This window comes from Rhopalosiphum maidis, chromosome 2 (genome assembly GCF_003676215.2).
Source record: "Rhopalosiphum maidis isolate BTI-1 chromosome 2, ASM367621v3, whole genome shotgun sequence".
NCBI classification, from domain to species: domain Eukaryota; kingdom Metazoa; phylum Arthropoda; class Insecta; order Hemiptera; family Aphididae; genus Rhopalosiphum; species Rhopalosiphum maidis.
The window spans coordinates 53,695,309-53,710,829 of record NC_040878.1 but is presented as its reverse complement, the minus strand read 5'-3'; the positions used below and the strand labels follow the sequence as shown (position 1 = coordinate 53,710,829).

General features: G+C 28.7%; 1 protein-coding gene across 1 annotated transcript; it reads left to right on the top strand.

Moving 5' to 3' along the window:
- The first annotated feature begins 4,570 nt into the window (after positions 1-4,570).
- LOC113553153 (histone-lysine N-methyltransferase EHMT2) lies at positions 4,571-14,324 on the top strand. The gene is made up of 16 exons (XM_026956329.1): positions 4,571-5,561; positions 6,750-7,698; positions 7,767-7,853; positions 8,218-8,507; positions 8,629-8,921; positions 9,634-9,701; positions 9,773-10,002; positions 10,097-10,260; positions 10,326-10,484; positions 10,561-10,839; positions 10,915-11,056; positions 11,122-11,233; positions 11,308-11,482; positions 11,571-11,649; positions 11,737-11,915; positions 12,875-14,324. Exons 2-16 carry the CDS (start codon positions 6,780-6,782, stop codon positions 13,977-13,979), a joined length of 4,281 nt encoding a protein of 1,426 aa, XP_026812130.1. The 5' UTR covers positions 4,571-5,561; positions 6,750-6,779; the 3' UTR covers positions 13,980-14,324.
- Positions 14,325-15,521: the final 1,197 nt, after the last annotated feature.

Sequence of the window (15,521 nt, the reverse complement as noted above, 5' to 3'; positions counted from 1 at the left end):
TGTAGTTTTGCGTGGAAGCGTTTGTAGTATTATATGGTGGTAGCTTCGTTGCCAAAGCAGATTTTTAGGTCAGAGTTTGTTGCATTATTGGAGATATACCAGGGTGCTCCAGTTATTATACGACAGCAGATATTCTGGAAGGCTTGGATAGTTCTATTATTTGATTTTTTAGAAGATTACTACCCCGTGCACCCAATTTTTTCATTTAGTTATACTCAATATTACTATATTATTTACCAATATACACGACCTCGTTTAAACTAAACATAGTTTTTTGTTAGCTACTAGGTAAGTTATTATTAGTAATAATTACCTAAAAATTACCCTTACCACCATAAATACGTCTCAGCAGACTTCTGTATTAATTTAATATATTATGGAAGCATATAGGCGCCCGCAGACATTTTTTCTAAGGGATGGGGGCAATCTTAGGATTTGACTGATTTGAGGAGAAATTTTATAATTTTACTACTTTAAGACACCAACCTTTTTTATTATACTTGTATATACATAAATTTTATTATGTTACAACTTACAAGTATAGATACATAGGTTATTGGTATAGGTAAAGTTAACTTATAATAAGTTACCTATTATTTATATAACCACTTTCAATTGGTTATATAGTAATTAATAATTTATCTTCAAACATTAAATTTAAAAAAAAACCAGGAAGGGCAAATGCCCTACCTTGCCCTCCCTTGTGGGGGGGGGGGTGCCTTTGATTGGAAATCAATATTACATTAATTATTATTATTAATCCACGAGCCACCTAAAACTAAATAAGACTATAGATTTTGCTTTCTGTAGCTGGTGGGTGGCTTCAACAAGATAATACCTAGTATAATAATAAATTAATTTACATGGTTTTTTCGTTTTCATAACATTTTAAACAATATTTAAATTATGACTAACACATTTTACGTATCTACTTACTTACTGTAAGTTATAAATTATAATAAATCAGTTAGATTTTACATTAAAATGTTCTTCAATAAGATGTTGCTGTTAAAACAATAAATGTACCTATATTAATATATTATATTCTAGAAATTTGCAAAGTTTTAATGAGTTATAAAACCTAATTATTAATAATTATTATAGATGTTTATAAAAAAAAAAAAAATTGGAAATAAATAATCAAATTATAGCTCATAAGGGATATCTGCATTCTTAAACGTATTACTAATTTTAACTTGAATAATAATTATTAGATAGTTTTAAGCGAGAGAGTTTTACACTATTTACAATGTCAGAGTACAGCACTGAGACTAACTGTCGTTGATATCTTTAAAAAAACCATTCGTAACTGCTGATACTTCTGACTTCTGACTAGGTAGTGGGTACATACTATATACATAGAGTAAACACTAAAGTTTAGTGACTACACCATTACAATATATATTATAATTTATTTGCATTGTAATGCATTCCATTCACTAAACCACAAAATATCTCACTTAATGTAGATATATTGATTAGGAAATTAGTATATTATCTCTTAACCGCTTTAAATTTTTGTAGTATCGATTGCCGATTTGTATGTTGGGACTTTGGGAGATTGACGATTGCAATAGCTTTTAATATCGACAACATATATATAGCATGAGTAGTATTACTGTCTTATATATTAATATACTTATTAATAATTAGGGATCAGATTTAAATGCCCTTAAAACTAAACAAATATGTTTTGAAAAATAGCCAAAAATGCCCTTAAAAATTCATTTTACCGCTAAAATAACTTTAAAAATGCTCTATATTTTTTTTATACAATTTAGTAATTTATAAATAAGTTATAATTATTATTTTATTAAAAAAAAAACAAACAAAATTTGAAAATTTTACTTGATGTGGTGATGATGATGACACGAATATCTTTTGGGGCAGTATTGTTCATTCTACACATACATTTACCCGGTAAACCTATTATGCGAAAATAACTTAAACATCAAGAAAACAATATTTTTTGTAATATTTTAAATAGGCCAAATTTGTATAGTATATTGAACAAATATATTCATTAAAACTAATAAAATGACTCAATAATGATAAAAAATGCAAAATAAATATTTCAACTTTGAAGCACCCGTTAGGTACATGAAACGAAATATGTACTAGGAGAATATTGTCTAAGATCAACCTTAAAAAAATGCATTTTGTTGATGGAGATGCTAATTTTTTAATATGCACATTGATCAATGACCATTGAAAACAAAATTTAAGGATAAATAATATTACTAATTTAATTATTGAATCACCAATACTAATATATTCTTAATATAATAACCTTTATGGCTTTATGTTTAATAATTTTTTACTAAACAGCAAATCTATTGGTAAATAAGAAGTCGCAAATTAGGAATCGGTGAACTGAAATGTTAGTGAAATGGGATTCAGCAAATCCGGTGGCGTGGGAAAACACTCTACTACCCTAGTGTGAACTTGGAAGTATAGGAACAGTCCACTGCTTGAACAATTATTTTTTACTGGTGCATTTCTTGAGGGTTATCAGTAAATGTAAAATGTGTCACAAATCAATGAAAAAGTTAATATACTTAGCGAGTACTGAAATACACCAATTGTGGGAATGTATACTCGTGTTTCAACCATTATACTAGGAAAATGGTATAGTAGCGCATATGCGATTCAGGACACGAGTAATAATATGGGAAGAAAGAAGAATTAAAACATATTAATACGATGTCACGATAACTAATGTTAAATAAGTACTTTTAGATTATGTGTATGAAGTAAGAAATATGAACACTAGTATTATATAGTGAGTGACCTATTTATCAACGGCATAAGAATATATTATTATTATCTGCTGTATGCCTGTATTAGTACGATAGTTTTTTTTAAACGATATTCTAATTTTTAAGCAAGTTATAAGTAAGAATTACTTATAAAAATTAATTATTTAAAAATGAGGAATAAAAATCCTTATATTTTCTGACCGCCCAGACGGTGGTCCTTGCGCGGGTCCCGACTGCCACAGACACAAATCGATATATTTGCCGGAATACGCAGTCGTCGGAACACTAATCGTGTTATTATATTTAAATTGTTGCGGGTCGGATAAAGCTAGTTAGCCATGTCTATAAATTAAGGTATATTGAACAATTTTTATTAAAATCCCCATACACATCATGCATGTTTATATATCCAGCATATCCCTGCCAAATTTTTTTTTTTAATGTGCATGTACCTACATAATGGCCATATGAGACATAAACGCCCACCAATCAATGTCTGTGTTACACATTATAACGTATCAGTTCAGTGTTTACACTACATAATGAATTTAGCAATACCTTGTAGAATTTATATTAGAAATTAATAGTTAATATAACCATATGGTTATAAATATCAAATAACTATTAACTTATAAAAATACTATACTATATACATTTTATATTTTTACCATTACCAATAGATACGTCTATGAAAATAAATAGTAAAATGTCTACCTATTTATACTTGGTGCCAATTGGCAATTGGTACATAACATGACCAACTATGATAATATTGAAAACATTAATTGTAGAGACTGGTTTTCATAAGTTCAATAGTTGATTATACTATATTATTATGTGTGTATAAGACATCACATAAGCCATCAGCCATGACACGTAGAAACATTGATGATTGATGTCACTGGAGACTGGACTTGGGTCTTGTTATTATTATTACAATTATAATTAACTAAATAAGAAAAAAAAAGATTTTAAGCTTTCAGCTTTGATTGATAAAAATATTTACTACGAATTGCAATCAATAGTGGTATAGGTAGTGCTCAATGGTTAATCCAGTCCTGAGCTTGATTAACCAATGTCTGATGTGCAAGAGAATATTGCGATGAGTACGGTTTAGTGATGGTTACTAGTAGAAAATATCCACGTACAACAGTAACCATCCGTGATTATTAAATAATAATCATCAATATTCAATGATAGCCTGCGCATGCCACTATGCCAGATGTTTACGATTAACTATTTTAAGTCAAATTAATTATTAATTATAACGTCGCTGCTGCGATATTTAATATTTTGTAGTGTACTATGTCGTGACGATATCGTACATACTAGATTGTTAGGTAAACCGTAAAAGTATGTATCTATATTTTTGATTGAAATGAGATTTAATGACGAATTTATGTAAAATCTAATTTTTTTTTTGTTCGATATAATTTAAATAGCATTAATGTTCTTCTGAAAATTAACGAAAATTGAGCGTTGTTACAATGACCTATCTCATAAGTATTAATGATATAATAACTTGTAGTGTGCAATTTCGTGGTCGACAGTGGCGGCCGTGGTATTGGCATACAATTACAAAAAATACATTGTGTTTAATAATCATACATTTATACCATTTACCGGGCGGCGGCTGGCAGAGCGCAGCGCACGCGGCACACCGCCGCCGCGATGTGCGCACTCGAGCGAGTGACGGAAAGGCGACGAACGAAGGGAATCATCATAAGGTTAACCAACCCGCGGTTTATGTCGTCTGTAGTGTGTATACGACCGACTATTAAGTGGTTCAACGGTGGCTGTTGGTAAATCGTTACGATATGATAAATTATTATATTGCTCGTTGCGAGTAACGACTCACGACGACGACACATTAATTTTAACACAATATAATATATTATTAATTGATACGAATGGCGCGCGTTGGATGACGCGATTGCACAGCAATTTACACCTACATCGCAGTGGTTCCAAAACGATGGAGGTACCAGCTGCAATGACTGGTGCTCCGAGTCTCCGCGCGTTCTTCGGCGATCCGCGCAGTAGGATATCACCGCCGACCGGAACGGATTCTGCCCAATAGATGACGAGTGCTCATCAGTCATCGGCACGGCGACTACGAGAAAATACTAAAATTTCGATCATAATATTATTACGCACGGCGGAGGCAGCATTCGCATATTATTATTCTGCTGAAGACGTCTGTTGTGGTTGGACCGATGAAAGTCCGTCGAAGGGGCAGGGAGGGGTCTCGGCCGTCCGACGACCGTAATACATAGCGACGACCCACCGACGACGTTGGCAGCGGGTGCGCGCCCACTTGTTATACCGCCACGCGGGCCGTTCAGTTCCGCCGAGCAGTCGCGCGAAAGCTCGGCAATAATAATTCACGGTGGTAAGTATATAGACGTACCTATATAGTGGTAGTGATATATAATTATACACATTATATACGGAAAACACGGTACCGAGACCCGCCGAGGTTGGCAACAGTGCGGCCCGATATTACATGTACCGATCGGTGATCATGCGTGTTTTCGTTCACCGAAGAACATCTTCGCCGCCGCCGTTTGCGTCGTTACGTCTTTAGCGCCGCCGAAAGCGCCGCCCCCGCCGCGCTGTCCCGCACGCACCACAGTCGTCCGCTGCTCTTCGGGCCGATTTCGCATATCTCCATCGAGCTTTTTCCGTGTTCCACGTCCAAGGCATGTCCAAGCAAGTCCGCTGCGTAAGTTTCCTAGGCCACTGAAGCCAATCCACTGTGAACGTTGGAGGTCTGGAAACCATGGACGCCTAAGAAGAACCGTAAGTGATTTGTTGTTGCTCTTCTTCTTGTTCTTCTTGTTCTTTTTGTCCTTCTTGTTCTTCTTGTTCTCCTTGTTCTCCTTGTTTTTCTGTGTGCTTTTTTCAACGTGTACAGAGTGGTTGCTGGTGCCAAATGGACTTGGGATTTCGCCTTAATTAAATTGTTTATTATTATTTAACCTCACTGCAATTACCTGAATATGTTTTCATATTGGTCAAACATATAACAGCCTTCTAAATACTGTTGACGCGATCACCATTTGTATCGTATACCTTTGTTTTCTTGTTGTTACTCATGACGCACCTATTAAACGTCTGCTATCAATCTGATCCACAAGTCAGTTATGTCTTTGTGTTCATATTATGATGTATATATTGTCAGTGCATAGTTTACGATTCTTGTATATAGGCTTTTCACAAGAAATTATTTAATCTTTATCTAGCTGTTATTTAATTTACACAAGCAAAAGATAAGGATGACATTTTTGATAGTTAAGTCTTGACTGCATACCTACCTAGTCATTTCAGTGCTCAGTCACAATTTTTATTTCATCCGAATCAATTAAAATGTACAAGGTTAAGTACAGGCAGATAAATGTAATTGTGCTCACTGATACTATAAATCATTACTCAATTACTTAGTAATTTTTATCATTTTTAGAAGAATAAAAGTAATCAATTTATTTGAAATAAAATTTTAATGTTAAAATACCTACCTAGTTAGCTTTTATTTTTCATAAATTGAGCAATAAAGTTCAATAGAATATCCAGTATAATCGATTCTTTAATTAGATTGTTTGAGCAAATTAAAACAAAACATTAATGTATTTTTATTATTAATCATATTTTGTTGTTTGATGTACATTTCTGGAAACAATTTAGCAAAATAGAACATTTTCCATTATTCTATTATTTTTTATTGAAATTTTAGGTACTTGCAAAAAGTTTTATAAGTATATTTAAATGTTTGAAGTTTGCAATTCAATTGATCAAATCAGTACCTATTAAATGATAACATGCATTTACTATGAATATTTTGCTGTTATCATCTATTTTATATAATTTAGTATTATTAAGTTATGTTTAAATAGTTTTCAGAGTTGATAGTATTGAACATATCTTTTTGTTTATTCTTTATAGTTAATGACACTTAGATTAATATACTTAACTAAAAATTTATTTTTTCAGAGATAACTTACAGTTACTGAATTTATAAGCATGAACCACTTAAAAGATAGAAAGCCTAGTAGGCCTGACATTCAGGAGATATTATCTAGAATGAAAAGTCGATTCAGCAATGAAGGAGATTCAGATAATGATGACATGGCTAATGAAGAAAATATGGTGACAACAAGTGTAGTTGAAAGTACTATAAAAGAAGAATTTCCTGTAGCAAAAAGCCCCGATGATGAGATTGCAGAACTCATGCTCAAGTTAAATGGACAAGTAGACGAAGAGTTAGTAGCTAGTATCAGATCTAGAAAGAAAATGTATGAAAACCAGTCTGAAGTTGATAGTACGTCGACTACAAATAATTCTGATGAAACTGAACAAGAAAAACCTAGAATTATCTTGACGTTGAGGCCTAATGAAAATAAACCCGATTCTTATGTCAGTTCTAGTAATCTTACTGAATATAGTTCTAATAGCCCGAAAAGGAAAAAACAAGTTAACAATGTCAGCCCTGAAGTTATACCTCTCAAAAGATCTTCAAGAAGATCTAACAATAGTAATCAATCAGTGTTGAAATCTGCTATTGCTCGAAAAGAAAGAACATTCAGTATTGATGTGAATTCAAAAAAAAAATTACCTAAGAAAATAAAAGTAGAGCATGAAGAAGTTACAAATGAAGTTAATGTTGTTCCCGTTAGTACAACACAACCTCCAAATGAGAAAGAAAAGAAGGATATTAAATATGTACCAATCAAAGAAGAAATAAATGAAGAAACTATTACTGATCATAAAAAAAAGAAAAAAAAGTTCTTTAGAGGTGGAAGGTATAATATTTTTAAAAAAAAAATTGTACAAAAAGAACGACAAAAAATGAAGAAAGCTATTTGTAATCAAGTGAACTCTGATCTTACAAATTTTGATGTGGACTCATCAGAAACTAACTCGGAAAGACATTCTATTTCAGGTATACTATTTGAATTGAATTTAATTTTTGTATGATATACCCACTATATTGAAATGTATTGTTTTTAGTTTGTAGCGATATAGGCACATTAATGTCTAGTGAAAGAAATGAACAGGATGATATGGATACTAGTATCTCAACCATTGATGCAGAAGGTATAATAAATTAATGACAAATTAAATTTAACTATAGAAAAAAAAATATATATTTTTAACTATGGTAAACAGGCCATTTATTTGATGCTAATTTGCTTTGATTTTTTAGTAGTTATTTGTCAATTATATATACAGTCTATAGTAAAATAAAACTTTGACCAGGTCTAGTCTTGGCTGATCTTGATTTATTGATATTTAATTAATTATCTAATTAATAATCTTATTTATAAATCAAAGATAGATATTTCTTAGGTCTAGTGTGATTAATTTACTGTATAAAATCAAATTTAAATATTTAAAATATTGTTTTTTTATTTGGTATTAATGTTATTCATATTTTATACTTGACACATTATTTTTACAGATAAAATAAATGACAGTGGTCTTGAAATACAAGAAATTCATTTATGTTTGTGTCAAGAAAATATTCAAGTAGTAATAGTTGATGAAGGAAAAATTACATGTAAAGCTCATGATTGTATGGATGGAAAGGTTTATGCATGTAAGAATTTAGCTTCTCACTTAGATGAATATGGCAATATGCCTATGTTGAGAGCAAATGTTGCTCTACCTTATGTCACATACTGTCAACATCATATGAGGCGCTTTTTTTTACACCACAGTTGCCCACGTTGTGGACGGTTTTGCTCAGAGGTGAAGTATAATTTTTATTATTAATATATAAATATAAATATAATTTTTTATTTATATTTAATTTTAACAAAGATATTTGAGATTTATAATAATTATAATTGTTTTTTTACTTATTTTCTAGGGAATATTTATGATGTGCAAAAATAAACACTTTTTTCACATTGGTTGTCATCAAAATGATAGGGGTTGTCTACACTGTGGTGATCCTGATGTATATGATTTTGAACTGAAAAAAATTGTAATTCCATCTAAGAAACAAATCCAGCATAGAGAAGATTTTAAATCACATGTTACTGTTGAAGTGGGAAAAATAAAATTGAGTACTCTCAACTGTCCACCAGAAATTGATATACATGAATTTTCTAAATATTTGCAACAACTTAAGGATGAAATTGTTGATACCAAACGTACTAAGTAAGTTATTAAAAATAATTTTTATAATAGCAGTTATTAATTAGTAAGTGCAGTGGTTAATTGGCAGAGGAGGTATATTAATCGCGCATATTGTATACACTCACTTAAATATATTATATTCTCTAAATGTATGATAATCTGTTTATGTTATATTTTATAAATAAATAAATAAAAATAAAATATGTGGGCATACGGCCATTTTACCTAATCCATTTTTCAATTACAAAACAAAATATTCTATAATTATTCGTAATTTTCAATTGTTAATAGTTATTTACTGTTTAATAGATATCATGTAATTGTACTTATATAATATGACTTGGATAGAATTAATAGTTTTTTTGAATAAGTAAAATCTGATAATCAAATACTTAATAACATTATAATTAAATAAATTTTATTTCTATTTATAATAACAATTTATTATTAATTTAAAATAAATCTTTTACATTAGTCTAAATGGCAAACATAATATAATTATATAATTATTAGAAAGTTTACATTACTTTTAATTGGATAATATTTAATTGTGAATAATAATTAATAAATTTAAATAATATTTCAATAATTTAAATTGTGATTTAATTTATATTTATATATAATATTATGTTTGTTGTTCATAAGAAGTAATTTATTTTTGCTTATATTCACTAGTTTTCTATTGTTATTTGAAATATTCATGTTTACTAAGTTTTGTAATTTAATTAAATAGGTATTCAGTTCAAGGACTCTATGAAGCTTGTGAATCAAATAATATAAAAAGGGTTTTATCAATTTTAGGTAAATTTATTTTTAACATGAATAATTATTATTTTTGTTAAGTTTTATTAATATACATTGTTAAAATATAGGGGCGGAATGCAATCTTATGTTCACATTTCCTAGTAATCATAACCGAACGGCATTGCATATTGCGTGTAGACAAGGAAATCTAATGATTGTATATATATTACTAAAAGCCGGTGTTGATCCAAACCGGGTTGATAACAAAATGAAATCCCCAATGAGGATGGCTGCTAAAAGTGGTCATAGCGATATCGTTCAATATCTCATCGACTTTAATGGTAGTCCTGAAATCAAAGTAATAAGAAATACATAATTAATTTTTTTATGAAATAAATAATAATCTTCTTTTTGTGTTGTTATTCATTAGTTGTTATTAAATATTGTTTTAGGATATACAGGGTATGACCTCACTTCATTTGGCTGCTAAGAATGGAAAGTTAGAATGCTGTAAAATTATACTAAATAATCAACCTTCTATGGTAAATTGGAAAGATAATGGGGGATGGACTCCTCTTGTGTGGGCTTGTGAAAATAGTCATATTGATGTCGTAAAGTATAATAAATAAAATATTGTAATTTACCAAATTGTTTTTTTTATTAATTTTAACACATATTTAGTTTTTTTATTTCATTTAAACCAAATACAAGGATATCAGATGATGAAAATAATGTTGCATTACATTGGGCAGCAATTTCTGGATGTCTTGAAGTTGTTAAGTGTTTGGTAGAGTATGATTCCGAAGTAAATATGCTCAATGAAGCTGGTGAAACTGCGTTGTAAGTATCTATTAGTACATTTATTTTATTTTCGTCTGATGTAATGGCATTACATTTTTCCATTCATAATTTTTAGACACATTGCTGCTCGTAAAAATGCTGTAGACATAGTATCATTTCTATTAGATAAAGGTGCTATGGCTTGGCATAGAAACAAGGGGAAAAAAAGACCAATAGACCTCTGTCTTCCAAATTCAAAATGCTATAATATATTAAAAAATGTACTACCAGAACAACGTAAACCGGTTACTGTCATTCCACCATTAAATGCTGTTAAGTTAGAATATACTGAACTAGAACTTCAGAAGCCTCAAACACCTATTGCTGTGAAAACCACCCCAGTTCTTATTTCTGAGTAAGTAAACTATTACTTTTTTTAATTATTTGTTAATACTTATAAAATTATTAACTGTATTAAATGTTTATACAGAGATATAACTCATGGCTGTGAAGATACTCCAATCAGATGTGTGAATGAAATTGATGATGAAGTACCTGTTGAATTTACGTATATCAAAGAAAACTGTTACGATGTAGGAAACTATGTTGATTCTGCCATGTCTCATATAGCTGTGAGTTAATATTGTTGTTACAATGAACTGTGAAATGATGTATAGTTAAAAAAATCCTATTTTAGAGCTGCAGTTGTGATGGTGCTTGTAATACTAATGATTGTAAATGTGTACAAGCTAACGGTGACTGTTTGTACGATGAAAATGGGCGATTGAATTCAGATTTTGATTATTTCAGTAACTATTTAACATATTCTATTAGATATTTAAAATAAACAAAAATTAACTTCAATACAATTTTTTTTTATCAGATCCAAGTGTTATATTATATGAGTGTAATTGGCGCTGTAGATGTCATAAACAACGATGTGGCAATAGAGTAATACAAAAAGGTATAAAAGTAAAATTGGAATTATACAAGCATAAAGATATGGGTTGGGGAGTAAGAACACTACAACCAATATCTAGAGGGACGTTTGTGTGCGAGTATGTATACTAATTGTTTGACTGAACAAAATTACAATTTATCAATGTATTTTAATTTGAAAATATAATATTTGTATTATGTTTTAAGGTATGTTGGTGAAATAATTACAGATCAAAAAGCAAATGATTTAAAAGAAGATTCTTATTTGTTTAATTTAGAGAATCCTGTAAGTTAAATATGAACCTAATAGTTAAAAACTTGTAATTTAATTTTTATCTTTGGAGAAAATAATTTATTTTTAAACTCATTTTAGGGAGCTACTGAATTATATTGCATTGATGCCTATAACTATAGCAATGTGTCACGTTTTATTAATCATTCGTGTGATCCAAATCTAATGTCTGTTCGATCATTTATCAACCACCATGATAAAAGATTTCCTAGAATAGCATTTTTTGCTGTTCAAGATATAAAAAAAAATGAACAATTAAGGTAATACCTAAAAAAATATTTAATTTTGTAATTTATTAGTATATACCAGGCATGTCAAACTCAAAGTATCAAAAAAAAAAAAACAAGTTAATTGTTAGATATAATTTAAATTAAAAATAAATTCTAATTAATAATTTCTCCATGATGTTTTTGGTATTTAAATTTTCTTTTTTAAGTCATGTAAAATATTCTTGAACAAAGCCACTTTTAACACAGAATTCAAATAAACCTAACCTAATTTGGATCTAGTAGGAGACTTTTTGCTATTAATAAATGAATGAAGTTGCTCACACATAGGCGCAACTAGAGCTCTATTTCTGGGTAGGCTAAATTGATATCAGTGACCCACGAGGGCTTTGCCCCTAGACCATTAATATTAATTATTAACACTTACATATAAAACTAAACTGGGTGGGCTAAGCTAATCCAAGCTCCCCTTAGTTGTGCCTATGTGCTCACATTTAAATACTACTAAAAAAATGTATAAATTTTAAAAATTGATTTATATAATTTTATCTATAATATTAATGCAATATTAGTTATCTCTGAGAGATTACATATACATTTTACATAATATGTATTTAACCAAAATATATCTCTGTCTAACTTAGCAATAATATAGTTACAAAATAAATATTATGTAATGTATTTATTTTTTAATCTTAATTTTCATTTAATTTTTTTATAATTCAAATGGCCACAAAAAAAAAAGAATTATAGGTTGCACATTTGAAATAATTAGACTAAATCCTTGACTTAGTCAACTAAAATTATTGATAATACAAAAATAGACATTTTAACATTTGGAAATTAGTTAAAAATGTAAAATATATGGAGACATAATTAAATACAGTATGATAAAGTTACATTGTTAGAACACTTAAAACCATGAAACAAAAAAAAATGAATAACCTGATATAGACCATACATTTATATATTTTTTTATTTTATCATTTTAGTTATGATTATGGTACCACTTTCTGGAAAGTGAAGGGTGGCTTATTCACATGTAAATGTGGTAAAGCTAACTGTAGTTTTTCTGATGAAACCATTAACAGTCTTCATATTGATTCAGATAATGAAGAGATTGAACCAGATGAAAATTCTGAAAAAAGTAAAACAGAAAAAAATGAACTTCCTGATGATAAACCATTAATTCAAGAAAGCCCTGAGACCAATAAGAGAATTCGTAACACATTACGCCAAAGAACTAGATTATCTGTAGCTATTAATTTATTACAACAAAAAACAGACCGCTCAAGTCCGTCCAGTAGTGAAAGTTCATCAGTGGCTGTAAGCAGTATTAAAAAAAATTATTCCAAAGAGCCTAACATAATATCCATGCCTAAAAATAAATTACTCGGGAAGACAAAATCTATTAATTTAAGTAGTACAGTGAAAAACAAAGAATCCCATACAAGTGAATCCAGACAGTTGTTAAAGGTAACTGATAAACGGTCATCGAAGGATAGTGGATCAAAATTGATACAAGATAAATTAAAACAGGTTGTTTTAAAAAAAGGTTTAGGTGACAAACTGTCAAATGGAAATTCTAGTCCATCAATAAATAAAAAAATATTCATCGGGAGAAAATCATCAGTAGAAAATACTGAAAAAAGCAAAATTTGCAATGGTAATAAAGTGACCCCAGGATCAACAAAATTAATCAATAATAAAGTTATTAAAAATTATGTATTAAGACGTAAAGTATTGAATCCTAGTAAAAAAAATATTGCTAATATGCTAACTGATGGTACTACTTCAAATAATGTTAACAAATTTAGTAGATTAATTAACAATACTAAGGTTATTATCTCATCTAACACTTCAAGTAGTAATCTTAAAACGACTCGAGATTCAAAACATAGTGATCAGTTAATAGACTTTATTAAAACTGAACGAATTGGTGAAGAATCTAAAACCAAACCAAACATAGTTAATGGACAACATAAGCCTCCTGAGCGACCAAGAACATCTGTATCGGAGGAAGTCAAAGTAGAACCTAATGATGAGTTATATATTATAAATGGATGTAATGATGATAGCTTTCCCCATACTGATTAAGATAGTTGGTCCTCAACGGGATTGCTAAAATCACTGTTACATAAATACATTTAAATAAATAATAAATTTTTAAGGTTTGAAACTATAATGATACATCTTTAAGAGATTACTTAGATTTATTAATATTTTTGGTGTTATTAAACTGATAATTTCTATTTAATTTGTAACGTCAAAGTTAATTGTTATCAGAATTCAGAAAGTACCTATTTTGATAGTGATAATTATAATTGATGCAGCAATATACCATAAGATCTTTTAACATTAAAATCAAATTATTTTAATAATATTTAAATGACTGAGTATCCAACTTGATTTTATTAATTACTGGTTGTTAAAAATAATAATTTATATTATCAATTTTTTTTTTTTAAATTAACATATTAAGATTTTTGGAATTCCTTATATTTTAATATTAATAAATAGTAGTTGTTCCAATTTGATAAAGCAAAAATTGAAACACGAGATTTGAAATATGTACATATAAAGTACTAACATTTCATAAAGTTGTATAAATTATTGTAAAATTAGTTCATTATGTAAATGACAAAAAAAATGTTAATTTATATTATTCCATAAGTTTGTTTTGTATTTGTGGATGGAATGCAACTCTAGTCATTTGGTCTTCCTAATTTAGTTAAATTAATATAATGGTATCTTAAATTTTTGATGTATAATTGTTTATTTTTAAGTTTTTTAGTATTGTACCATAATAGTTTTGACATTGATTGTTTTATTACTCATTTGTAAATATAATATTAAGTCTTTAATAATTGTATGCTTTTCTTAAAATGTGTAATGTTTTGTTTTTAAAATATTTGATATAATTGTATAATGTTTTATCTTAATTTTTGAAGTGTTCATTAGATAGTTTACTTAAGTATATTGTTGTCATATTTTCTTTTAAAACATAACCAATGATATTTATACATATTTTCATTGTGTTAGTTTGTTATGTAGACAATAGCTGATAACAGTTAATTGTTGATTTTGATTACTTTTAAGTTTATTGTTGTAGTAGTTGTAATAGCTACTTTTTTGTTAATTTCATTATGTGCAGAAAAAAAATCATTAACTCATGTCTGGTCATCTTTTTTCTTTTAATGTATTCTTATTAATGTCAATTTTTAGCCAAAGAATGAACTTTTTTAGTATAATAATAATAAATGTTTTGATAGTATCATTTTTTAAAATAAACTGACTATTTGTATTAATTTAAATCAACATATATTTATAATGTATTTGACAACAATAATATTATATATTTTAAATTATAAAAATTGCAATTACTACCTATATTATTCATGATCAATTAACCTATATTATGTCAATGAGAGCTATCATACAACCGATTATGTGGATATGGGAATTTATAGATGTAAAATATAATATTATTATTAAGTTAATGTTTTTTGCATTCTAACATAAGCAGAAGGTAGAAACAAGAATATCTGACCTCTAGGTCTTCTTGGCCTAATGTATTCATACTATTTAAGATTTAAATAATAAGAAAATAAATGTATGATTTAATAAAACTAGTCAATT